Genomic DNA, 27,591 nt, shown 5'->3' with positions numbered 1-27,591 from the left:
ACCCATTTTTTTAAACAACAATCACACAAATTCGTCTTTAGACTAATAGGGTTATCAATCAATGCCAAACACCAAAATAAATAATAATCAATTTTTATTCCGGAACATCATTCTGGACTAAGTTCTTTGTATTCCGAAACATCATTCCGAACCAAGTTCTTTGTATTCCGGATCTACAGAACCTTTTCGGATTCCTTAGAAACATAGTTCCGGACTAGAAAAAAATGGTCCTAAACATAAGTTACTTAAATGCACCTCATACATTTACAAAAAAAAAACATACAAAAAATAGATATTTCAGACTCGTTCTTCGTATTCTGGAATGTTCATCGCATTCTGGAATACAACAAGTAACTTAAAAAGAAAAGAATACCCAAGGGGAAAGTGCGGTAAGGTGATACCATTTAAGGTAGTTTAACCACTGGCGATATTCTAGTTATATAATTAGTTAATGGGTGAAATGATAAATGATTAAAATAGATTAATAAATTAACTTTTATATTTTAATAACCACTTTGCTTAAAATACTTGAAGAAAATAATCAATAATGTGAACAACAATATTATTTTTAAGCTTTTGAGAAAATGGATTTTGAATGGTATTTAACTATTTATTATTTATTAAGAGAAATCAATATAAAACGAGACTTTCGGACTCTCTTTTGACGGTTAATAGATCCCATCACCACTGATTCACGCCGATCGTCGCCGGCCACATGGCGCACAAGTCGCTCCTCTTACTCACAATCTCATCTCTCCTCATCTTCACCGTCGTCGGCCGTGTAATCACCACCACTTCAACATCAGATCTCGTCTCCGATGGCGTTCACGATGGATACGGCGGCGTACTCCGTCTTAATCCCTTCGTATCAGCTGAAGAACCAGAAGCTTGTGAACAGTCGTACGGATTCTTGCCTTGCACCAACACAGCACTTGGCAACCTCTTCCTCATTTTAGTCTATGGTTACCTCATGTACCTCGCTGCTACCTACCTCTCTGCTGGTAGTGAGCTGCTACTCGAGATTTTAGGGCCAGGTCTTGTTGGCGGATTATTGCTTCCAATTCTCGGTGCTCTTCCAGATGCCATGCTTATTCTCGGTAAACAATTTTAATACATATCTAGTACTAAATCGTTCTGATTTCTATCTCAATGTTGCCTCCTCTTTTGCTTCTCAGATATAAGATCTTAGTTCAAACTAACTTTTCATCTCGATCCGATGATTACGAAAAAGGATTCGAAATATAATTCTCAGTTTTTTTTTTTTTTCCTTTTCTTCGTTTCGATTCTACAGGGATTCTAAATAGAATCCTCCTATTCCTTGTTATTTTTTTTTCGGAATTTTGAATTCTATTTCTTTATTATTATTGGTCGAAATTCAACTCGGTTTCTATTATCCTCTCTATTTGATTATGTGTATGTAAAACTTTTTGACGAACATGCCCGTTTGTCTCCGCATTATTACTGGTTCAGATTAAAAGTAGGCAAGTAGTCAGATCAATGTGTGGGGCTTTTCATTTCAAGATCCAGAGTTACACTTTTGCTAGAATCCAATTCCTATTAAGGATTTTCTATTGATTAAGATCGGAAAAAAAAAATCGGAAAAGAAACTTGGGCTATTACTATTAGGCAAAGATATTTTGAGAGCAACGTTTAAGCATAAAAAAAAACTCAAATTAAAGAAAAATCGTAGTTCAGAGTATATGCTTAGAACTTTTATTTCAAACAAAAAAAAAAAAAGAAATCATAACCTTAAAGCCTAGGTTTTTTTACCCCACACTACATGAATCTTGCTTATTAGTTACAACATCAATAGATTAATTTCTAACATTTTATACATGTGTATATCTTACAATCTATTTCCTTCTTGTAGTATCTGGATTATCTGGAAGTGTTGAAGTTGCTCAAGATCAGGTGTCTGTAGGAATGGGTTTATTAGCTGGGTCAACAGTCATGCTTATCACTGTAATATGGGGCACATGCATCATTGTTGGGAAATGTGATATAGAAAACTCAGTTGCAGTAGATAACACAGATACTAAAGGCTTCAGCTTACTAGGTATTTTACAGTTTACATCCCTCCTCTCATCAAACATTCCAAGAAGGGTAAATCAGTAATTTAACCACTGCAGGTTCTGGTGTAAGCACTGATATTTGGACAAGCTATTCTGGGATGATCATGGCTGTATCTGTGATCCCATTTATCGTTGTTCAATTCCCACAAATTATGCATTCAGATTCTGGAAGACACTTGTCTGTTTTACTCGGTCTTATAGTCTCTGTTTCTCTTTTAATTGCATACTGTGTTTATCAGGTAAGTAAATATTTATATTTTATAACAAATTTTCAATTGTTCATGTGATTTCATTTGAGAATCTTTTTTTTTTTTTTTTTTTTTCAGGTTATGCAGCCTAAATTACAAAAAAGACGTCTTGCTTTTGCAAAACACAAGCATGTAAGATCTAGAATTCTTAAGTACTTAAAGATGCGTGCTCTTGGAAGACTCTTGACTGATCAAGGTGAACCTAACAAAGAAGTTCTAGAAAAGTAAGTTCTTTTTTTTTTTTTTTTTTTTTTTTTTAAAACTTTTGTGTATTTTCAGTGTATTTATTATATATATGTGACTTAAGAAACTTATACAAAGATGTATGACAGGCTATTTAAGTCGATTGATGTGAATGGAAATGAGAAGCTTTCACATACTGAGTTAAGGGCATTGGTTGTGGGAATGAGATTACATGAAATTAATTTGAAAGAAGAAGATGCTGTTGATAGAGTTATGAAGGATTTTGATACTTCTCAGAACAATGAGATTGATTTTGATGAATTTATTGATGGAATTGGAAAATGGCTTGAGGAGGCCAAAACTACTAAAATAAATACTCCTCTTGCTGGACCTGACACATTGAAGTACATTCATGACTATTATGAGGTAGGAATGGAATCTCCGATTCCAATTCCAATTCCATGAACCAAAAACATCATAAGTTCATAACATAAAAAATGAATTTTTCAGGAGACGAAAAAGCAACATGATCTTCTAGGAGACGATGCGGGGGAAGATGAAGAGGAAGGGGTGGATGATCCACGTGGCACCACAATAAAAGCTGTTTTATTTTTAATATTGGGGACTATAATTGCAGCATCTTTTGCGGATCCTCTTGTGGGTGCAGTTGATGGGTTTTCAGCAGCAACAAGCATTCCTTCTTTCTTCATCTCCTTCATCGCATTGCCATTAGCAACCAATTCCAGTGAAGCCGTCTCTGCAATCATCTTCGCCACCCGCAAAAAGAAAAGATCCGCCTCCCTCACATTCTCCGAGGTTCGTTTTTCTCTCTCTTGTTTTTTTTTTCGTGATTCAAATAAGGAAACTTTATTGGGACCAAATTTGCAAAAAACAACAGTACTTAGGGACCAAAAATGTAATTTACTCTAAATGAAATGTTATGTTTCCGTTTAACCTTTTAATTTGTTTTACAGTTATATGGAGCAGTAACAATGAATAATATCCTATGCCTATCGGTGTTTTTAGCACTTGTGTATGTGAGAGGACTAACTTGGGATTTTTCGTCTGAGGTCCTTGTGATTCTCATTGTTTGCATTGTGATGGGCGTTTTCGGAAGTTTGCGTACAACTTTTCCTCTATGGACATCTTTCATTGCTTTCGCCCTCTATCCCTTCTCCCTTGTTTTGGTGTATGTTCTTGACTATGTCTTTGGGTGGTCATAGTCTGTAGATTGAAATTCGAAGGGCGTTTTGGGAAAAAAGAGTGTTTTGTATTTTTATTGTTGAAAAAATGAGATCTGTAGAAAAACTAGAAACTCATGAGAACCACAGTTTGACTGCTTTTGGTTATATCCGGATTGGCATGCGATTTGCTTTTATCTTTTTTGTAAACTAATACGAAAAATAAATCGGTTTCGTACCAATTGATACCATGTGTAGTTGCGTAATGGATTGAATTATATGTGGCCATTTTGCACGTTTAATTTTTGGTTCCTTTAATGGATAATGAGAGGCTTGGCTTTACATCATTAATTAAGCTGTAAAACTATTTAATGTTACAAACTTATAGTTAATGTTTTTATTTATATTGAAAAGGCATCCGTAATTGGATTTGCATAACATAGATTCACCATTTGCAACTTGAATTTACTTAGGGAAATTGACTTGGAAAGTCCCTAATGTAAAAGTACTTGAGCCAAATGTATGGAGGATGATCGATTTTGAATCTTCTTATTTTTGATGATTTGGAGTTGGACGTTTTAAACTTTAGTTGTGATTTTTTATTAAATGATTTTTTTAAATAAAATTAAGTAATATTGATTGATTAAAATTCCAAATTGTGTTAATTTAAACTTTAAAGTAATTAAATTATGTTTTAATCAATAGATAGGTTGGAATTAAATTCAAAAGCTTTGAGCTTGAGAGTTGACTTTTCAACAATTAGAGTTTGGTATGAGTTTTGACCAAATCTATTTAACTGGATTTTTTTAATTTAACTTGTAAGAAGATTGACATTTTAAGATGAATTTGAAGATATATGACAGAATGTTAATTAGAAACACATAAAAATAGTATGTGAATAAAATTCCCATTTATAAAGTAAAAAAAAATGCAAAAAAAAATTCCTTGAAGTTTTGGCAATGTAATAGTCATTCTTTGATAACTTATTTTTTTCAATTAAACCTGAATAACCGGTACACTTACAAAATAATCCTTATAGACGTTAATGCATGTTTTAAGACCAAACTGTAAATAAACAATCAAAGATGATTTTTATTTTTTGTTAATAGGATTAAAGTTTAAGGATTTTACCGAAGATTTTTTTTATAGGTATAAAATTAATTTGAAAAAACCTCATATTTATTTATTAAAAAACACAAATGAAAGATACCACACACACCCATTTCACTAAAAAACTTATTTTTATTTATTAAAAAACACAATAATATATATATATATATATATATATATATATATATATATATATATATATATATATATATATATATATATATATATATATATCATTTTTGGGTTTATTTTTGTGATTTCATTTCAATAAATATCAAAACTATATAAAATTTGTAGCATGCTTTTTTATAACCATTATAGCTCTTATAACATTCTGTGCAACTATTTAACCATGTTGGCATATAAGTTATATGTTGTAAACCAAGTTGAACTTAATTTGGTCATTTCTACAAAAATAGAAACTCATTCCATTGTCGTTCTTTACAACTAAGTCACATCTTTTTTACACCAAAGACTTGGATATTTAGCATGTGGCTTAGAAACACGTACCATATGACAAATCAACAAAGTTTTCTTATATTATGTATGATAACTACAATCATAAAGATGTTATTTACATCATATATAATTTAAGAGGACTTTGTTGATTTTGTCATATGGTGCACGTTTCTAGGCCATATGCTATCTTTATTGTTAAATTTCTAGGTATTAGGTGTATAAAAAGTGACTTAAGTGTAAAGAATTACAATGAAGAGAGTTTCTAATTTTTTAAAAGTGACCAAATTAAGTTTAAGTTGTTCTACAATAGTTATAAAAATATATGATAAATACAATTAATCGAACATTTGTTGATTTGTCTTAAAGAGCACATTTCTAAGCCACATAGTCTGTATAATGGAGCTCTATTTGGGAATAATAACCTTTAGTAAGTCTTTATCTTTTGAGGTGTCGTTCGATTGTGAGAGACTTTTCGGTAGGCTTCAGTTTTATGGTAAAAGTTTTACACTTAAGACCTGAAAATTCAACAATGAAGTAGCATGTGGCTTAGAAATGTGATTCTTGCAACAAATCTACAAAATCCTCTTAAGTTTTATAGGATATAATGGCATCTTTATGATTTTAATTATAATATTTGCTAAAGAGAATTACAAATAAAATATCATTATTGTGTTTTTTAATAAATAAATATGACTTTTCTTCAAATTAATTTAGTATATATATAAAAAGAAAAATCTTGAGAAAAATCCTTAAACTTTAATCTTTATTAATGAAAAAGTTTGGGCTAAAAAATGTTCATGTTTGGGCTAAAAGAAATTATTTTTTGGATAACAAATAGTTATTTATAACATAATTTTATATATTGTAAACAACTTAAAAACATGTTTTTTGTTGAATTTTGGTACGTAAAAATCATTCTATTGTTTATTATATTTATATAATTAATATATGTAAATATATATAATTTATTATCGAGACCCCCATGGGGGTTTCGGGACGGGACTGCCAACCCCCGTCCTCACCCCCGAAATTAAAACGGGGGTTAACCATGCCCCCGCCCCCGCTCCCGTCCCCGATGTTTTTCAGCAAATACCTCCATACGGGACAGGGCCCCCATGGGATCGGGGTCCCTTGAAACTTTTTGACATCCCTAGAAAAAATCATATGTTTATTTACAATTTGGCCCTGAAAACCGGCATTAACTGGTACAAGTATTATTTTGCAAGTGTCTACCGATTTCTTAGGCTTAATTGCAAAAAAAAAGATGACTTTTGCGTTAATAGAGTTAAACTTTAGTGATTTTTTTTCCAGATTTCCCTATAAAGACAATATAACTTCTATGACATGTATCCAAGTTTAAAATTTATATGTACTTACTTCAAGAAGTTAGATCTTCTAACTTATATTTCTTCATCTTGTCTTCGTTCTTTGATTTCTTTCACTCCCCTTCAATTCCGATAGAATTGATACAATACATAGATTTAGAACTTCATAAGTTCATTCTAATATTTAGTTCTCTTGTTTCAATATATTTTTCTAATCCTTGTCCTTCTATTTTATAAAAGTTTTACACCTAAGACGTGTGATATTGCTATATTTACACATATATTGATGCCTTATTTAACTACATTTTAGCTACATTTTGGTTAATTATAAAGATATTTGGTGCTTATAAAGTATATATTCTATTTTGTAGCCAAAAAGGACATTATCAAGGAAAATGACCAAAATTGGACAAAGTTGGAAACTTGGAGGTTGGAGCATGCATCAAGAGGGAAAGAAGAGAAGAAAATGTGCATAAAGAGAACTGCACGTTGTGGCCACATATATGCCACGATGTGGTGACATGTCTTGCATAAGAACCTTCCCGATGATTTGCACGAAGACTTGGGGCATACATATTAAAACTGTCTCTCACGTCGTGGCGAGCATTGTGTCACAACATGGGGACTAATTTTTTGGAAACTATAAATACCGATTTTTAGGTCAAATCTAGAGAGATTTTCAGAGAGATGCTAATTTGTTCGACTTAAAGCGACTAAAAACCTTTAAGAAACCCTTGGAAGGCCAAATTTTGATTGAAGAATAAGGATCAAAGAGATTAGAGTGAAGATCATCATCAATCATTTGGTTTGCTTGGTTTACACCATGTTTAAGTTAGATTTCTCTTTGGTTAGTTGTGTTTTTGCTATAATCATGGGCTAATAACCCTTTACTTTCGTTTAGATTAGATGAACCTTAATACTATGTGTTAATTTTTTTTTTATGGATTTATGAAGTTGGTTTTAACCTATGTTTTATAGTCATTATTCTAATATATTAAAGTTCTAAACTTTATTGCTTTTCCCTCAAGTTTTTTGTAATTAGATGATCAATTTGATTGCATAATCTTGCTATATAGTTATTTATGAACCTTGAATTGCTATATCTAGTGATTAAACAAATCCTAGAGTTATGTGGTAAAAGTTAGATGCTTTAAAAGTCAGAAAAACATTAATCACTAGATATAGTGATATGCTATATCTAGTGATTAAACAAATCCTAGTGATATAATGCTCGAGTTATGTCTAGTGATTAAACAAATTGCTATATCTAGTGATTAAACAAATTGCTATATCTAGTGATTAAACAAATCCTAGAGTTAAACAAATCCTAGAGTTAAACAAATCCTAGTGATATGCTATATCTAGTGATTAAACAAATCCCTATGATCGACCCTTACTTACTCTATTTTACTATTACACGACTAGATACACTGCCTATTGTGTTTTAGCTGGTTAAATTAGTTAGGGTTATAAATTTAAAGCTTTTAAGTGATATACTTACCTTAAGAAGTTAGATTGTCTAACTTATATTTCTTCATCATGTCTTCGTTCTTTGATTTCTTTCATTTCCTTTAATTATGATAGAATTGATACAATACATAGATTTAGAACTTCACAAGTTCATTCTAATTACATTATTTAGTTCTCGCGTTTCGAAATATTTTTATAATCCTTGTTCTTCTATTTTATAACGCCACTCTACAACATTACAATTTCACATTCTAGGTTCTAATATGATTTACACATTAAGTTTAACCCCTAATTAGTCATTTCTAGTGACAAGTGTCCAATTCATTATGTAATTCATGTTTAACTTCCATTTACCCCATATATTTTTCTAATTCATGAGTTGAATACTAGTTACAAACTGTAGCATGTTACTAACCATGGATAATTTCAAGTACTTAAACCAATAACCCAAACTAGGGTTTATATCAAAATTACCAATTCATCAATTTATAAGCTACATGTTCCATTGGTATAATCTAATTGATATTTACAGAAGTTTTCAAATGAAGCCTTGCAAAACTCCAACCCATTTTATATTATAAGTGACCTAACTTGGTTCCCAATCTATTTTTCAACCATAGTCTTCTACTCCTTGAAGATCCCAAACTCTTCATATTTATCTTTTGTCTTCAAAAAGTACAACCAAAACTTCCTTGAGTAATCATCGATAAAAGACATAAAGTATTATAATCTAACATGAGACTTCACTAGAGAGGGACCCCATAAATATGAGTGAATATACTCCAAGATCTCATTGCTTAAGTGTTGAATTGAACTAAACTTCACCCTGCGTTCCATCTCTTGAACACAAGCTTCACCGGGTTTAACCTTTCTAGTTACTTCTCCACCAAACAATCTCTATTTACTCAAGATTGTCATGCCCTTCTCGCTCATATGTCGCAACCTATGATGCTAGAACTTTATTTTATCAAAACTAATCTAAGGATTATGATACATTCACCATTCCTCTCACAGTGCAACCTTCCAGATAAATTCCATGTTGCATCTTAGCCTTCATAACCACAAGAGCACCTTTGGAGACCTTTACCTAGTATCCTTTACTTGAATACTTCATTCCATCCTTCTCCAAAGTGACAAGAGAGATTAGCTTCTTTCAAAGATTCGGGACAAACCAACAACCTAGTTTCTTGACCATACCATCGTGCATCTTGATCTGCACTGTGCCACTACCCTTGATACTACGCATCCCATCATCACACATCTTCACTATGCCATTCCACTCTTTAAATGAGTCGAACCAGTCGCAATTATAAGTCATATGATAAGACGCTCTTGAGTCCAAGATCCAAGTATCTGCAGAACTAGTTGTACATAGAGTTAAAACTTCACCATCATCCCCTTCATCAAAACTCTTTTGAACCATAACAACATTATTGTTGTTGCTTGATTCAACTCCGTGATTCTCCTTCTTCAACAACGGACAATCTCTTAAGAAGTGCCATATTTCCTTGCAGTTATAACATCTTATATTATCCAAAACTTTAGATCTGAAACATGACTTCCCTGTGTTACCTCCACCACTATCTAATTTTCTTCTTCTGTTAGTGATTAAACCAAAACTGAAAACATCTAATAGACACCTTTCGTTTCAGTTCTTTGGATAACAAAGAATCCTTCACATCACTCACAATGATCGTTTGTCACACCCCAAAACCGATGGCGGAAACGTTCCAGGGCGGAGGACGTCATGTATAGCATCACAACCAATGAATAACAACAATCATAGCAACACAACCATTACAGTGAATATTTAAATAAAATGTTTACATCTTTGAAACTCAGTTTGAAATACATCCAATAGTTTTTCAAAATAAAAACTTAAAATCTCTAAATGCTTTGGTTCCTCGAAAATCCAACAAGTACCTATCTACTGATTTCCTGAGAATACAAGCAGTTTGAAAAATATCAGCATAAAGCTGGTGAGTTCATAAGCAGTAATTTGTAATGAAAACTTATTGTAAGCGAGCCGAAATGATTATGTAGTTTCAAGAAAATTCGATATTTTTTTTTGTGAAAAACGTAGTGTGATCGATTTGTATACAACCATGAATGTTCGTTTATGAAAATCATATAGATATGCAAAATACTACTTCATGTGACTAGCTAAAGCTAATCATGAAGTATACGTATTTAAATGTAAAACCCTAGCATAAATGATTCGGTTTTTGAAAACCCTGGCTCGGCCAGTATGCATAGTGTGTTTATTTCTATTTGGTATAAATAAAACTACTGAAGAAAATCAGGTTGGTAAACTATCGGTGATTTATACATAATGTGAGTCGTATAACCATGCTTGATATGACTAGTGACCTTTCAAACGTTCTTCAGGTGTTGATGTTAAATGACATTTGTACATCTCAGGCGTGCCTGCCTAACTGTAGCTAGCAGTCCAGATGTGGGATTGTCAGTCCCGAATAAATCTATTCACAAATTCACGCTCTCCCTCCAGGAGACTCTGGTTATATAGTGGTAGGATTTATCCATGTACACCTAAGGGTACAGTAGTGAAGTAGCGCCTCACAGTATCGTACAATCTAGTTTACAAGTGATGTAGTAGCGTTCTACCGTAGTGAGAATCCGAATGTATACCGCGTATAGTGATAAGTTACAGTTATGAAAATCATGATAAAACAATGATATAAACTGTAAACGGTTTCTGTTCCAGTGCATATGTTTAATAGAGAAGTTTCTATGCTTGATAAGTTTTTAGAGAAATCCCAAACTATACCGATTATAGTTTGCATGTATAACGTTGCGAATAGCGTGTCCGGAAAAAACTATGCAATTTTAGTGAAAACGTCCCTTATGCTCAACATAGTACAAAAGGGAAATAAAGTATGAAATTTGCATAAGTTTTATGTGTATTCCTGAAAACATTTATGTTTAGCTTATAAGAAAAACATTTATGTTTAGCTTGTATTCCCCCCCCCCCCCCCCTGAAAACCTTAAAAATATGGAAAAATGTAGGGGTATGAACTCACAGTTGTTGTGTGGAGTTGTTGACTGAAAAGAAGGTTCCTGAGTTGCTGCACGTGACACTTAACGAAATCCTATTATCAAATAAATACGTATATGTATCTAAATTAGCGATTTCGATAAATAAAGTGTCATAAGAACACTTGAATTCGGTTGAGGAATGTTACCGAGACTTTCTTGAATCGAAGAAATGGGTTTTCAGCCAAAAGTACCACCAAAAAGGTGTTTATGATTTCTGAAGATTGCCGAGTTTACGGTTTCTGAATATTGCCGAGTTTACGGCCGTAAACTCAAGAACTGAGTTTACGGTCTTTGAAGGTTGGACCGTAAACTCGGAAAAATGATGTTTGATGCTGATTTCGATGAGCTAAGTGTTTCCAGGCGTTCCAAAGGGCTCCAAACGTGGTTTTCTCAATGTTTTCCGGAGTTTAAATTTGATTTTGTGAGTTTACGGTTGGTGAATCTTAGAGAGAGGAAGAAAGAATGCGGCTAGAAACGTCCCAATGAAGTCGGAGGCATCGTATTTATAGGGGTGAGGTGAGGGGTCCACTCATCCTTGACCGTAAACAGAGTTTACGGTCGTAAACCCACTTCGACCAGAAATGTTTGATTTTTTTCCAGATTTTCGGGTTTCTGCGCGATTTTTGGTTCCGATTCGTAAATAATTTAATTAAATATAACTAGATTATTTTAATAAACCAAAGAGTTTGACGAAAAAGTTAACAATTTTGAATTTTTATTAACGGAATCGCGTAACGGAAACGGGATAAGTTTCGGGTTGTCACATCATCCCCCCGTTAGAGGGAATTTCGTCCCGAAATTCGAACCTAGAATACAAATCATGGATTAGGAAAGAGATGCAGATACTTCTGTTTCATCTGATCTTCGCGCTCCCACGTGAATTCAGGCCCCGGCTTGGCATTCCAGCGAAGATTCACTATAGGGATGCGACTTTGTTTCGTTCGTTTGACTTCCCAATCCATGATTTCGACATGTTCTTCCACGAAGTTGAGGTTCTTGTTGATTTCAATCACGTCGAGGGGAATCGCAAGTGTCTCATCAGACAGACATTTCTTTAGGTTTGATACGTGGAAAAACAGGATGAATGTTGCTGAGTTCTCGCGGTAGCAGGAGTTTGTATGCTACGGGACCGATCCTAGCAAGGATATCGAATGGTCCGATGTACCTTGGGTTTAGCTTTCCACGCTTTCCAAATCATATCATTCCTTTCCAGGGTGAGACCTTCAGAAGGACGCGGTCACCAACCTGGAACTCCAAGGGTTTTCGCCTCTTATCGGCGTAGCTCTTTTTCCTGTCTCGTGAAGCTTTCAGTCGTTCCCGGATTTGTACAATCTTCTCCGTTGTCTCTCGAATGATTTCAGGACCAGTGAGAGTACCGTCGGGGATTTGATCCTTGGCTAGCTGTGTGTCGCCCACCTCATCCCAGCACAGAGGGGATCTGCACTTACGGCCATAGAGGGCTTCAAACGGCGCAGTCTTGATGCTGGTATGGTAGCTGTTGTTGTAGGAAGATTCAACCAAAGGAAGATGAGTGTCCCATGACGTTTTGAAGTCAATGACGCAGGCTCTCAACATATCTTCCAAGGTCTGAATTGTTCTCTCACTTTGTCCATCAGTTTGCGGATGATAAGCCGTGCTCATATCCAATTTAGTTCCCAGAGCATTTTGTAAGGACTGCCAGAACCTCGATGTGAACCTGATGTCTTGATCGGAGATAATGGATGCAGGTACACCATGAAGGTGAACTATCTCTTGAAGGTAGATCCGTGTGAGTCTCTCCATCTTGAAACTTTCTTTGATTGGTAGGAAGTGGGCGGACTTCGTCAACCAATCGACAATTACCCAGATAGCATCGTGCCCACTCGGAGATCTGGGTAACTTGGTAATAAAATTCATGGTTATCCTCTCCCACTTCCACTCAGGTATTTCCGGCTGCTGAAGTAGACCTGAGGGCTTCTGATATTCGACCTTCACCTTGGCGCAAGTCAGGCACTTGCCCATGAAGGTAGCAATCTCTGCTTTCATGTTTGGCCACCAATAGAGTTATTTGAGATCCATATACATCTTATCCGAACCTGGGTGAACAGAGTATGTAGTCTTGTGAGCCTCATTCATGACAACCTCTCTGTAACCACTGAATTTTGGGGTCTAGATTCGGTTCATGAAATAGTAGAATCCGTCTCCCTTGATCTCTAGATTCTTTTCCATTCCTCTCAAGGCTTCACCTGGCATGCTCTCTAGTTTTAAGGCTTCCAGCTGAGCCTCTATGATCTGCGCGGACAAGTGGGAATGGATGGTCATTGTTAGTTCCTTCACCTTACGCCTTGAATACTCCTTTCGACTGAGGGCGTATGCTACCACATTGGCCTTGCCGGGATGGTAGCGAATTTCACACTCGTAGTCACTGAGTAGCTCGACCCATCGTCGTTGTCTTATGTTTAACTCCTTCTGATTAAAGATGTGTTGTAAGCTCTTATGGTCGGTGAAGATAGTGCACTTGGTTCCATAGAGATAATGTCTCCAGATCTTTAACGCAAAGACCACTGCTCCCAACTCCAAATCATGAATTGTGTAATTGACCTCATGTGTTTTCAACTGCCTCGAGGCATAGGCGATAAACTTTCCTCGTTGCATGAGCACACATCCTAGGCCCTGATTGGATGCATCGCAGTAGACAACGGAGTTTTCTGTTCCTTCGGCCAGGGACAAGATAGGTGCGCTGCATAGGGCCTGCTTTAATGTTTGTAAGGCAGTGTTTTGCTTGGCTCCCCAACTGAAGGTTACCCCTTTTTGCGTCAGGGTAGTTAAAGGCTTAGTGATTCTGGAGAAGTTCCGGATGAATCTGCGATAGTAGCCTGCGAGACCCAAGAATTGCCAGATTTCTGTGGGTGTCTTCGGTGCAGACCAATTCTCAATCGCTTTGATCTTGGATGGGTCAACGTGTATCCCTTCCTTGCTAATCACGTGTCCAAGGAAATTCACCTTCCTGATCCAGAATTCGCACTTCGAAAATTTCGCGTATAGCTTTTCCGCCCTTAATGTTTCCAACACCTGCCTCAAGTGTTGTTTATGATCATCTTCACTCCGCGAATAGACAAGTATATCGTCGATGAACACTATCATGAACTTGTCTAAGAAAGGGCGGAACACTCGATTCATCAGATCCATGAATGTTGCCGGTGCGTTAGTCAGACCAAAGGGCATTACTACAAACTCGTAGTGTCCATAGCGAGTTCGGAATGCTATCTTGGGCACATCATTCTTGTGATCTCGCAACTGATGGTACCCTGATCTTAAATCGATCTTTGAGAAATAACTGGCTCCCTGAAGTTGGTCGAAGAGATCGTCGATTCTGGGTAAAGGATATCGGTTCTTGATGGTCAGCTTATTCAACTCTCGGTAGTCAATACACATCCGAAAGGATCCATCCTTCTTTTTCACAAATAAGATCGGAGCTCCCCAGGGTGAGGAACTTGGACTTATGAATCCTTTGTTGATCAGCTCATTGAGCTGACTGGATAATTCTTGCATTTCTGCTAGCGCTAAATGGTAGGGAGATTTAGCTACAGGAGTAGCTCCGGGGATCAAGTCGATACGAAACTCAACTTGACGTTCGGGAGGGATTCCTGGGAGATCTTCAGGGAAGACATCAGGAAAGTTACAGACTTCAGGGATGCTCTCGAGGTCTCTAACTTTTCGCGTTTCATTGACAACATGAGCTAGGAATGCATGACATTCCTTCCGCAGATACTTCTGAGCTTTGATGCACAAAATGATACGGGGGTTCTAACTGAGCTTATCACCATAAATCATAAGGGTTTCGCCAGAAGGAAGATTGAGACGGACAACCTTCTCGAAGCAAAGAATATCAGCATGATTGGAGCTTAACCAGTCCATGCCGATAATAACGTCGAAGCTCTTGATGGACACCGACATAAGATCGATAGGAAAAGAATAATTGTCTAGAGTAAGAGTGCAGCCTATGAATATGTCGTTAGTGCTCTCCTTTTTTCCGTTAGCCATCTCGACGGTAAATGTTTCGGTTAGAGGTTGGGATTTACACTTGATTAGATGTTTGAATGAATGACTAACAAAACTCCTCTCCGCACCAGAATCGAAGAGAAGGCATGCATAAGAGTTATCAAGGAGGAACGTACCCGTAACAATGGTAGGATCAGCAACTGCTTCATTCTGGCCCATAGCCAAAACTCTCCCTATATTGCCACCAGTTGGTTCCTTGGGACAGTTTCTCCTGTAGTGCCCAGCCTCTCCACATCTATAACAAGTCTGACCAGCGCCCGCTACCGGGGCCTGGTTGGTTGGTTGAGCCGACATCTTGCAGTATCGAGTTGTGTGTCCCTTCTTCCCACAGTTGTTGCAGATCAACTCATGGCAGGGCCCGTGATGATGGAAGTTACACTTGGTGCACAAAGGCAGTTTTCCAGCATAACCACCTATAGGGGATTGGGTGGTTGGAACAGCAGTGGAAGCAGCAGCAGGAGCAGTAGCAGCATGAACTGCTACTATTTGTTGTTTCTTGGAGGGCTCTTGCGAAGACTGACCCTTTCGCTTATTTCCACACTTCTTCTTCTTCCCACCGCTATCCTTTTGGGGTCCAGGGACAGTTGTCACTTCATCCAAATCGATTCCATGATCGATCAGAGTTTGTGCCAGATCTTTGGCGCTTTCAAACGTAGTTCGCCTAGCAGCCAAGACATTTCCTTTGGTGGGTTGCGTCAGTCCCCAGATGTACCTCTCGATTTTCTTGCTTTCCGGGGTGACCATTCACGGACAGAGAAGCGCCAGATCACAGAATCTACCAGTGTAAGCAGCGATATCGGAACCCTTCATCTTCAAGTTCCAGAGTTCGTGCTCTAACTTTTGCACTTCGCCCCTCGGGCAGTACTCCGCTAGCATGAGCTCCTTAAGCCTTTCCCAACCCATGGAATTAGTCACTGGCAGAGTTAGGGTTTTAACTCGACCATTCCACCAGGTCAAGGCTCTATCGGTGAAGGTGCAGGCGGCGAATTTCACCTTGTTTGCTTCAGAACAGGCGCAAATTTCGAAGATGGATTCGATCTTCTTGAACCACCGCGTCAGGGCGATGACACCTCCATTTCCATCGAAGGACTTGGGTTTCGCAGTCATGAAGTCCTTATAGGAACACTCTTTCTGATATCCTTGACTTCCATCTTGTCTTTGTGGGTCGGTTCCACCTCCAGCTCCTCTAGCGTTCACTTGTGCCATTGCTGCTGTCACGGCGGCAGTAACTGCTGCCTGGAACATGAAAGGGTCGAACTGAGGAGGTGGTGGTGGTGGCGGAGTGTCGTTGTTCCTTCTGATGGGTCTTGGTCGGGGAGGCATCTTGTTCTAGAAACTATTAGGAAGAAGACGATGGTAAGTCCTCGAGATATATATAAAAGAACAAAATATATCTCATCCTGATAACGAAAGTATCCTACCGAGCGATAATCATAGAAAGGTTAATAACAAAGTAAGTTATCGCTTAAGGAAGGAGAGGTAGCAATACTTAGAGTGAATCCGCGTACTAAGTTTGGCTCTAGCGAAAATACTCCTATAGTATTTTATGTGAGATGATTTTGGTAAGTTTTAGGCTTGCTGTAGCACCACAGTCACCCCCAAACACATGTTGGTCATGTCTCGGCTGAATATAGTTGATCAGGCTATATTCACCCTAGACATGATTACATAACTGTCCAGGTTTAACCGCAACGTTCCAGCATCCAAATACTTTTGTTCAGTTCTACTAGCGACACGAATCCTGTTATGTATGCATGCTCGTATACTTCTTATAAAAATACTTATATTTTGAAAGTATACTCTTAGCGTAGAGCACTTAGGCCCCTTAGTGTTTATAGTTGTATACCACGTAAGGTTCGGTATACTAGTTCGCTATAAACATGGGCTCTGATACCAATCTGTCACACCCCGAAACCGATGGCGGAAACGTTCTGGGGCGGAGGACGTCATGTATAGCATCACAACCAATGAATAATAGCAATCATAGCAACACAACCATTACAGTGAATATTTGAATAAAATGTTTACATCTGTTTGAAACTCAGTTTGAAATACATCCAATAGTTTTTCAAAATAAAAACTTAAAATCTCTAAATGCTTCGGTTCCTCGAAAATCCAACAAGTACTTGTTTACTGATTTCCTGAGAATACAAGCAGTTTGAAAAATATTAACATAAAGCTAGTTAGTTCATAAGCAGTAATTTGTAAACGGTTTCTGTTCCAGTGCATATGTTTAATAGAGAAGTTTCTATGCTTGATAAGTTTTTAGAGAAATCCCAAACTATACCGATTATAGTTTGCATGTATAACGTAGCGAATAGTGTGTCCGACAAAAATATGCAATTTTAGTGAAAACGTCCCTTATTCTCAACATAGTACAAAAGGGAAATAAAGTATGAAATTTGCATAAGTTTTATGTATATTCCTGAAAACATTTATGTTTAGCTTATAAGAAAAACATTTATGTTTAGCTTGTATTCCCCTCCTGAAAACCTTAAAAATACGGAAAAATGTAGGGGTATGAACTCACAGTTGTTGCGTGGAGTTGTTGACTGAAAAGTAGGTTCCTGAGTTGTTGCACGTGACACTTAACGAAATCCTATTATCAAATAAATACGTATATGTATCTAAATTAGCGATTTCGATAAATAAAGTGTCATAAGAACACTTGAATTCGGTTGAGGAATGCTATCGAGACTTTCTTGAATCGAAGAAATGGGTTTTCAGCCAAAACTACCACCAAAAAGGTGTTTACGGTTTCTGAAGATTGGCGAGTTTACGGTTTCTGAAGATTGCCGAGTTTACGGCCGTAAACTCAAGAACTGAGTTTACGGTCTTTGAAGGTTGGACCGTAAACTCGGAAAAATGATGTTTGATGCTGATTTCGATGAGCTAAGTGTTTCCAGGCGTTCCAAAGGGCTCCAAACGTGGTTTTCTCAATGTTTTCCGGAGTTTAAATTTGATTTTGTGAGTTTACGGTTGGTGAATCTTAGAGAGAGGAAGAGAGAATGCGGCTAGAAACGTCCCAATGAAGTCGGAGGCATCGTATTTATAGGGGTGAGGTGAGGGGTCCACTCATCCTTGACCGTAAACAGAGTTTACGGTCGTAAACCCACTTCGACCAGAAATGTTTGATTTTTTTCCAGATTTTCGGGTTTCCGCGCGATTTTTGGTTCTGATTCGTAAATAATTTAATTAAATATAACTAGATTATTTTAATAAACCAAAGAGTTTGACGAAAAAGTTAACAAATTTGAATTTTTATTAACAGAATCACGTAACGGAAACGGGATAAGTTCGGGTTGTCACATCGTTGCCCTACCATATAGCATGGTATCAATGTAATTCTCATATGAATTTGGCAGTGAACATAAGAGTATAAGTGCTTGATCTTCTTCTCCAATCTTTACATTCACACCTTATAGATCCAAGATGATCCTATTGAAGTTATCTAGATGATCCTTCACTTGGGTACTTTTGGACATCCTAAGATTATTCAAATGTTGCTTCCGATACAACCTATTCGTGAGAGAATTGTTCTTATACTTGTCATAAAGTTTCTCCCAAAGGCCAACATCATTTTTTTGATACACAACCTCTCGTGGTACCCCTTCTATCAAACTCAACAACAATGCGTTGTGCACTTTTGCAAGAATATCAACCTTCTTCTCAGCCGTTATGTCTTTTGACAGATTCACTTCTCCATCTAATGCTTCCATATAACCCTGTTGAACTAGAAGTGCCTTCATCTTTACCTTCCACAAAGTGAAATCATCGAACCATTAAACTTCTCCGAATCGAACTTTTGAGATGTCATCTTCAATCAATAGAAAACAAACCTTGATACCACTTGTTAGGAATCATACGTCACTTGTCAAGAATCAGAACATATCTGATGTCACTTGCCAAGATTTGATACCACTTGTTAGGAAGTAAAGCGAATAACTAATGAAACCACAAATACACACACATACAAAACACAATATTTATGTGGTTCGGTCAAGGTGACCAACGTCCACGGTCAAGAGGAAGTATTATTTAAGAGCTCTTAAACAAAGATTACAAGTACAACTCAACAAAGATTCGACATACTCACTAAGGATACAATATACTAGATACTTCAGTGACTACTACAAGGATCCCTATTTACAGACTGAGGAACAGACCTAAAACCCTAATGAGCCACCCCCATCAATTTAAATGCCTAAACAAATATGAAACAATCACATCATGTCATGCAGTTACTTCTAGATACTTCCACCTCGAGGAATGTGCATGGCCACCAACAATGCATCTGGTATGCCATCACCATGCAAGTAGCACGTTCTCACCAAGAGCACATTTAGAACCAAGTATCACCTTTACTCCAAAAGAGAACATTTGCACCAGAGAGCACGTTTGCATAACTAGGAGCACTTTTACAACAAGTGAGCGCCTTTGCACAACCATGAGTACTTTTAGACCAATAGAGCACCTATGCACAACCAAGAGCACATTTGCACAACTAAGAACACCTTTTCACTAAGAGAGCATCTTTGTATAACCAAGAGCACCTTTATACCAAGAGAGCATCTTTGCACCAAGGCAGCACCTTTGTACAACTAGGAGCATATTTAGATAGAATGCTCCACCTTATGATACCAAATGCTCCAACTTTGATTCCATATGCTCAAGTCACATTTAACAATCGGAAAACCATGGTTTAAAACCGGAAGCCAAATGGTGTGTCGTCATATCTAATTGCTCATGTTTAAAACTGCTACTAATTGCAGTGTTACTTCCATTTTGATGTTTATCCATTTAGATTGAATGAATAGTATTGATACCAAAATTTGTTATGAAGTTTAATCTCCAACAATCTGTAAGAAACAAACAAGCCTAGAAAAATAGTGATTGATTTCTTGATAAGTGCCCAAACTCAAAGTTGCATCCGAATGGATTACCCTACAAACTATAAGGATCAAATACTAACTATAAAAGTGCTTCACACAATCTAATTCAATATTTATGATTTGATTACCACTATACCATGTACTCGAATCCTCTAAAATAAATGAAAATAATTTTGTCATTTGTGATCTCTTATGCATTATACAACATGTCATTTTGTGGTAAATTTAGATTAAATTATATACATGTGTCATTTTATATTTTATTAAATTTCATATAATACTTAAATAATAAATATATATCCAATTCATTAATGCAACTTTCCTTATAATTTCTAAATTGAATCCAATTATTTTAGTTGTTTATTTATTTAAATTATTAGTTTAACTTTAAAAGATAAATAAACACTTCAATTTTAATAATTAAATATTATATATTTATTTTCTTATAAATTTAAATTTTCTAAATAGTTAGATTTTCATGTTTGTTTTTTTTTTTTCAATAAACCTATGTAATACATGAGCCTCACAATTAGTTTTTTAATAGTATTGAATTCAAAGATTGCTACTAGTGTGGTACTATGGAATTAAAACATTTTGTTCTAAATATAAATTGTCATTCTATCTCTAAAAATAATGTAGAACAAATGAACTTTAATGCATACCTCGATTGCTATGCTGTAAAATAGGTCACACTTATTCAACATCCATTATTATGCAAAAATATGAAATATGACGTTTCTAGCACTACCCACATATTAGGTAATGGTTAAAAGTCCCAAAACTGAAAATAATAAGAATGCAGATCTTCAATACAACGTATAACCTACTAAAACCTTTCCTTACTCATACTGTTATCAAATAAGAGGTAAAGTATAAGCTTGAAACAATTGAAGGATCAATTTTCCCACTTGAAACCACATAGATCATTTTTTCTGTACAATGGCTAGAGGTTTTGGGTGAATATTCATACATAACTAGGAAGGCAAAACACACACGATAAGAAGTATGTAATCATTTGTGGTGCTTGTCACCATCTCTTGTTCATTTGTGGTGCTTGTCACCATCGCTTATGTTTAGTATGCCTAAAATAGTCTTTTAGAGCTTCAAGTTGATGATTCCACCTTTGGTTTCTTCTTAGATGCATTCAGCATATCAGTTAAAGCTGATTTGAGGTGAGACAAACTTTGAGAAGTGAAAGCGCCTGCACAATCAAGCAAAGGGTGTCATTACATTTATCATTAAATCTCCACTTCTTTCTCTACATTATTACTTGAATAATGCAAACTTCATGCAACAAAGATTGTCCTAAGCTTTTACTATTCATGTTTTGTTAAAAACAAGTTTACCTCTTGTTCACCAAAGCTCACTTCCAGAACCTCCATATCACCAACAGGAACACCAAGTGTGTTCAACTTTGAGAATGTAGCTATCGATGGAGGGGGGATTACTTCCAGATCATTATAAACCATGAAAGATGCTTGCTTGCTCCATGATGAAATGACATCTACGTGGGTTTAATTCATAATTCGGTACAAATTCATTCATATATTTATAATAATCATCAGCAAGCTTTGGGCAAAGTAACATGCTCTTGACATCCTCAGATTTCAAGTAATTTCCATCTCCCAAACTTGAAATACTATCGTACAAATTAGTTATACCCACTGATGGAGATGAACAATCATCCTCCTTTGTTAGACGTATATATGACAGCACCCAATGGGATGGTTAGGAAACTGAAGAGCAGATCCACGAAAAGACTCTCCACTTGTGCGCATAAAAGCTTCTTGTCTGATTTTTGAACCAGCAATTTCATTGATGTACTATGAGTGTTTCCGGAGTTGCTCGATATCAAAGATGAATTACACAACGTAGAGCTTGTAGTGCATGAAGAGCATGGCTTACCTCCCCCAAGCACCAGATTTGTCAAAGGATTATTCGTCGTTAATGACCACATGAGTAGATTCAAGAACTGAAATTAAAATATCGGTCGAAGGGATATTAAAAGAATAATTTTCTTAATTAAAAAGCTCACCGCATGCAAATACAACCAAAACCTTACCTCTTCGAAACCAAAATCCATTGTTCTCTCTTCTAGCAAATTAATGTTTTCAACACCGAGAGAATTAAAAAGTACGATGATTGTATCAAGCGTGAGTGGTATTACATTCAGATCGTCTGTAATTATGAAATTTGCTGATGACATTACAAAACCCCACAACGAAGACAAATGAGGCGGGATGGGCTCCGTGTCATCTAGATTCACTTTAAGATTCTTGCATATAGAAGCTGATGAATTCTTTGGATTAATCAACAAATCCTCCAACATTATATACTTTCTATCGAAACTCACAACACTTTTATAAAGAGAAGTCAGGCTTCCAAATTTAATATCGTTTGAGTCTGCATGCTTTCGTGAGAGCTTTGCGATTGTTCCCAGTGGCAAAGTGAACAAACTAAAAAGTGTGTCCACAAAGTCATTCGCTGCTTCTGCAAACATCACCTTTTTCTTCTTTTTGTCAACAAATACTTTGAGCTGAACTGAATTTTCGGGGGTTCCCATTGTATCTGATGAAGTTAATAGTAAAGACAGAAATTAGATTTACTGGCTCTTATCTATATTCAAAAATATCTCAAATTAAAGGATTACGTAATGATAAAGACACATATAATTTACTTACGAAACATGGTTGGTAATGCAACTGAATTATAATTAACTATTCTCACCGAGATAAGCATAAATGGAAAAAGTTTAGTCAAGAACAATCGATGACCCATACATGCAGCGCATATTCTCTGCATCTCTCTGTCTTAAACCAAAACAGGAGACAAAACCACATACTCATGACAAAAGTGTGCTAGCATTTTTTCCAACATATATAGTTTTTATGCATAAAGTCTCATCATCAATGTGGCTAAATGCTAATAGCCTAAACTAAATTAATGTAGTGGTAAACATAGCATAGTGATATAATCTGAGGAACGGAGATACACATTAAAGTTTAAATAAACATCAAAAGGCAGCTATCTACTGAAACCATTTTCTTCTTTCAACGGTAGCACATGAAATACAAATATATAAAGGATAATCCTCAAGAAAATTAAACTATTATAACATTTATCTTAAAAGAGACGAAAAACCAGAGACCAAGGATTGCCATGAATTCTAACTCTCATGCATAACAAATAAAGAAAACCTAAAACGGTTTGAAGATTCAACAAAAGGTAGAAGCAACATATCGTTCAACAACAAAAACAAAATGGTAAAGAAAGTCGAAGAAAACGTATTAATTTACCAATCAGAAAATAACTCAAAGTATATGAATAGCCACGATTCTAGTGAAGCTGTGAAGGAGACGAAGAAGCAACAGCAAAACACGATAAATAGGCAACGAGCAGGAACCACAACCAATGAAGCGACAACGGGTGGCTAGAGGGAAACTGAGGATTAGCGCAACTTTTCATTTTCCATGCGATCAAGAGCGGGAGACGTTTTAGTTCCGTAGTTTTACCCCCAAAGTCACAAGTTCTACTTAAGGTTAAATACAGGAAACAGTAATATTTTACATTATAAAAACACACATCATTCTTCTACTTTCTAATATTTTCTTCAAAATATGGATCCAAGTCAAAATACCTCTTCAACTCCAAACATGCCAACCATTCCAAATAATTCATATGCACATCTTAATTAATGTATTTTTTTTTTTTAAAACGGCAAACTAATTAATCTAATCCTAAATAACCAACTATGTCTCTATCGAGATTTGAACCCCTGATCTCTCATATGAGATGATCACTCCATACCGCTAGGCCATTGACCCTTTGGTAAATGTAACTGTTAACATTTTCAATCCAACAACAATCTCTATTCACCAACCTTCCATTTACCCAAACTACTACAAATACCAACGACAAAGACAATTCAATCAACCCAAATTTCAAGTTTTTCAACAATATTCTTAACAATTTCAACCTCAACCTTCTTAATTTTTTTTTTTTTAATAATTTAGGTTTTAAATTTTTATATTTTTTAAGTAATGTACTGAGATTTTTAAGTGATGTAAAATATTTATTTATGTTTAATTATTATGTTTTTTATTTAATCTAATGTCAAAAGAATAAAAATAAATAAAAAAATAACTAATGTGGAGAGTAACCATTTCCAAAGGGTAGTAGTCTGGTAGTGAACTTGTAGTGGAGATAACATTGTGCAGAGGTGACAACACGATCTAGTGGGTTGGTAGTAACGATACTGTTAGCGGATCTTTTATGTATTTGTATATCGGCTTAATGTCAAAGAATCACACATGTTGTTACTTGTTAGTAAAACCAATATGAGTGAAGAAATGAGAAACACAGCAAACCGTTGAAGCCACGTGCATGGGGCCATATAAAGATTGTTGAAGTAAACACACATGATTTGATTTAGTTAGGTCTTGAAATCCAGGAGGCTGATGCATATAAATTATCTCATTAAGGATTCCATGATGAAATGCATTTTTAACATCAAGCTGACGAATAGGCCACTTGTGGGTAACCACAATGCTCATAACTAAACATATCGAGGTTGGTTTGACAACCAGACTGAAGGTCTCATCATAATCAATACCGAGGAGCTAGGCACGTACATTAGCAACGAGACGAGATTTTTAACAAGACAAGGATCCATCCGCATTGAGCTTATTTTTAAACAACCAAATGCAATTAATAATATCTGCAGTTGTGGGCCTAGGCACAAGGACCCATGTTTTGTTTGAAATAACTGTAGAAAATTCTTCTTGCATTGATTTAAGTCAGTGAGGGTCATGGAAAGTCTGTAAGTAAGAACGAGGTAGAGGAGAGGAATCGACGTGAAGATTGAGTTTATGGATAGGTTTGGTAATATGGCGTTGAGCTCTAGTCACCATGGGATGAGAGTCGGAAGGTAGAGGAGGAAGATGAACATGAGAGGGAAGAGATTGAGTTTGAGAAAACGAATGAGAGGAATACTTGATCGGAGGCGACTCCGCACTAGGTGTGTTGACGCTGAACTGATCTACAACAGGAGATGTGACCATAAGGTTGACGGAGCCAGGATGGCCCATGAAAGGTTGTTCATGCGAAGTGTGGGTCGGTGGTGTGGGCTACGGTATGCGTTGATCAGTAGACCTAGGATCAGGAGCCACATGGTCCTCGCAAAATGTTGGTGAAGTTGGCATTTGACCAAAATTATAAGGGAAATCACAAATTTCAATGAAAGAATAAGAGGTAGATTTATCGGGTGTTGTAACACCTATAGATTCGGGTTAGACAATTAATAAAAAATAAGCGATAAAATGACATTTTTATAAAATGTTATTTAGGATAAATATAATTAATTAAAGCTATAGTATATGTGACAATGATTCCGTACATATAAAGAACTTTGAAATCCGACATCGTATGAAGAAGTTATTTTTTTCGAAGTTTCGCGATTAAATCGATACTGCAAGATATGTCATAAAAAGTGAATCGGAGATGGGTTGCTTTTTAGTAAAAGTGATGTAAATAAAAGTTCTAGTACTTGTCTACACAAGGATAATCATATAAAGACAGTAAAGAACGAAATTTGTATGAAGAAGTTATAAATTTCGCAACGTTGATTATAGTCTAAGCCTCTTCGAACCGATCATGAAAAATAAAGTGAAAATTAGCCGGCAAAGTCTAAACGAAAGTTTATGTCTTTGAAATTATGAATTCGTCAATATAGAGAACATTGAGAACAAAAATCGTATGAAAAAAATATGGACGAAACATGGTCCCTACTCTTCTAACGCGACGAATTCGATATAGATTTGTAAATTTGAGATAGAATGAGAATTAGCCGGTTGAGTGTAAATGAAAGTTGATGTCCTCCTAAACATAAATATGTCGATATACAGATGGTCGAGAAAAAAGTTCGTATGAAGAAGTTATGATTTATAATATCATATTACGTAGTAACATAAAGTATAAATCATATATATATATATATATATATATATATATATATATATATATATATGTATGTATACACACACACACACATCTATATACATATTTATCTATCATTAGAAAGGTGTCGATGATGTGGTCGATATAAGACTAATATTGAATACTTTCAATATTAGTTTAGTACAAATATCATTAAATCTATTTAAAGTAGTATTATAAAGGGTCGATTGGTCGTTTAAGTAACTATAAATGGTGCTTTTTGAAACTTCAATTACTATAAATATGAGGCTCTAGGCTCTCATATTTCTTTCACTAAGTCTCTTCCAAGATCTTTTCTCATTATACCCTTGAGCATTTCGGTCCCTTGTGATTCGACTTATCTTTCTATAGTTTTAGTATAGTAAGTTGAGCACTGAAGCACTGCAAGAATTTTTTGGAAGAAAGATTCAACAACGAAGTTCTGACCACGAAGTTCTAAGTTTTCACTAGAAAACCATGTATTTTGATAGGAAAAACTAAGGCGTTAGTAGCAAAGCTCTGGATCGCCATAGAGCCCCGAGAAATAGAGTTTTCAGTATCGAAGTTATGCCAACGTAATATCCAGTTTTACGTTAAACAGCATGTAAGTTGAGTTATGCTTCCCGTGCTTTAAGTATAACTTATATTTATGTTTATAATCCTTATGATGAACTTATTGTTGGGATAGTGTCTAAGCCCGTAACTATATTTGGGATGTACTTGACCCGATTGTGCATGGTCCTTTTGGGTTGCCTTCTCCAAAGCAACTAGATAAGGTAATTTAAGGAGAAAGAGAGAATATTATGGTTTATTAATATATTATAAGAATAATATATTAAAGGAGAAATCATATTTATTTAATTAGTATTGGTCATAAATTAATTAGGAATTGATTTGGTGACCAAAAGAGATTAATTGAATAAAGGGGTATAAACTATCAAATGTATGATAGTTAAGTTTTGGGTTAAGGAAACCTAATGGACTTAAGAGGGAACGAAATTATGATGAGTATCCATCATATTTTCGTCCAAGGCCTTATTCCAGAAGGTTCCTTGGGCTACTTGGTGGCTAAGCTGTCCATTAGGGTTTAGACTGAAACCCTAGTAGCCTGTAAGTATAAATATGACCCCTAGGGCATTGAAATCGACTACCACATGATTCTAAGAAAACCTTAGGCCGATTTCTAGCTTCTCTCACCCTCTCTCATATGGCCTTCTTGCTTGTGAGGTTTGTGAACCATTAGAGGAGTTGCATTTGTGACTCTAAGCTCAAGAAAAGAAGAGAAGAAGATCTAAGCCAATATTTGAAGAGGTAAACATCTAGATCTGATTCTATATGTTGTTTTTGTTATTTGTATGCTAGATTAGGGTTTGTAAGTCTTGGAATCAAAGCATGTTCAATAGAGAAACCTAGATCCAAGCATTAGGGTTTGTATGAGCACATAGGAATGTTTCTTATGCATAAAACCCATCAGTGGTATCAGAGCCTTGATTGGTTTCAATTGTATGTGATGCTTAACTATTTTGTTTGCTAAAAAATCGAGTTTTTGCCTCTGCCCGACACAACTCGGCGAGTCAGTA

At 35.9% G+C, this 27,591-nt stretch overlaps 2 protein-coding genes across 2 annotated transcripts; one reads left to right on the top strand and one right to left on the bottom strand.

Moving 5' to 3' along the window:
* Positions 1–640: 640 nt before the first annotated feature.
* LOC111913570 (sodium/calcium exchanger NCL) lies at positions 641–3,935 on the top strand. The gene is made up of 7 exons (XM_023909295.2): positions 641–1,097; positions 1,871–2,056; positions 2,130–2,311; positions 2,399–2,544; positions 2,653–2,929; positions 3,014–3,319; positions 3,478–3,935. The coding sequence occupies exons 1-7, from the start codon at positions 716–718 to the stop codon at positions 3,724–3,726; spliced, it is 1,728 nt and encodes a 575-aa protein (XP_023765063.1). The 5' UTR covers positions 641–715; the 3' UTR covers positions 3,727–3,935.
* A 17,259-nt stretch (positions 3,936–21,194) lies between these two features.
* On the bottom strand, positions 21,195–22,601 carry LOC111914945 (uncharacterized). Its single transcript, XM_023910657.1, has 4 exons — positions 22,101–22,601; positions 21,944–22,010; positions 21,385–21,542; positions 21,195–21,239 (listed from the first exon to the last, which is right to left on the bottom strand). The coding sequence occupies exons 1-4, from the start codon at positions 22,599–22,601 to the stop codon at positions 21,195–21,197; spliced, it is 771 nt and encodes a 256-aa protein (XP_023766425.1).
* Between the last annotated feature and the right edge of the window lie 4,990 nt (positions 22,602–27,591).

This window comes from Lactuca sativa, chromosome 7 (assembly GCF_002870075.4).
Source record: "Lactuca sativa cultivar Salinas chromosome 7, Lsat_Salinas_v11, whole genome shotgun sequence".
In the NCBI taxonomy this organism is placed as follows: Eukaryota; Viridiplantae; Streptophyta; class Magnoliopsida; order Asterales; family Asteraceae; genus Lactuca; species Lactuca sativa.
Note: the sequence above shows the minus strand (reverse complement) of the source record. Positions and strands in the feature narration are given on the sequence as shown.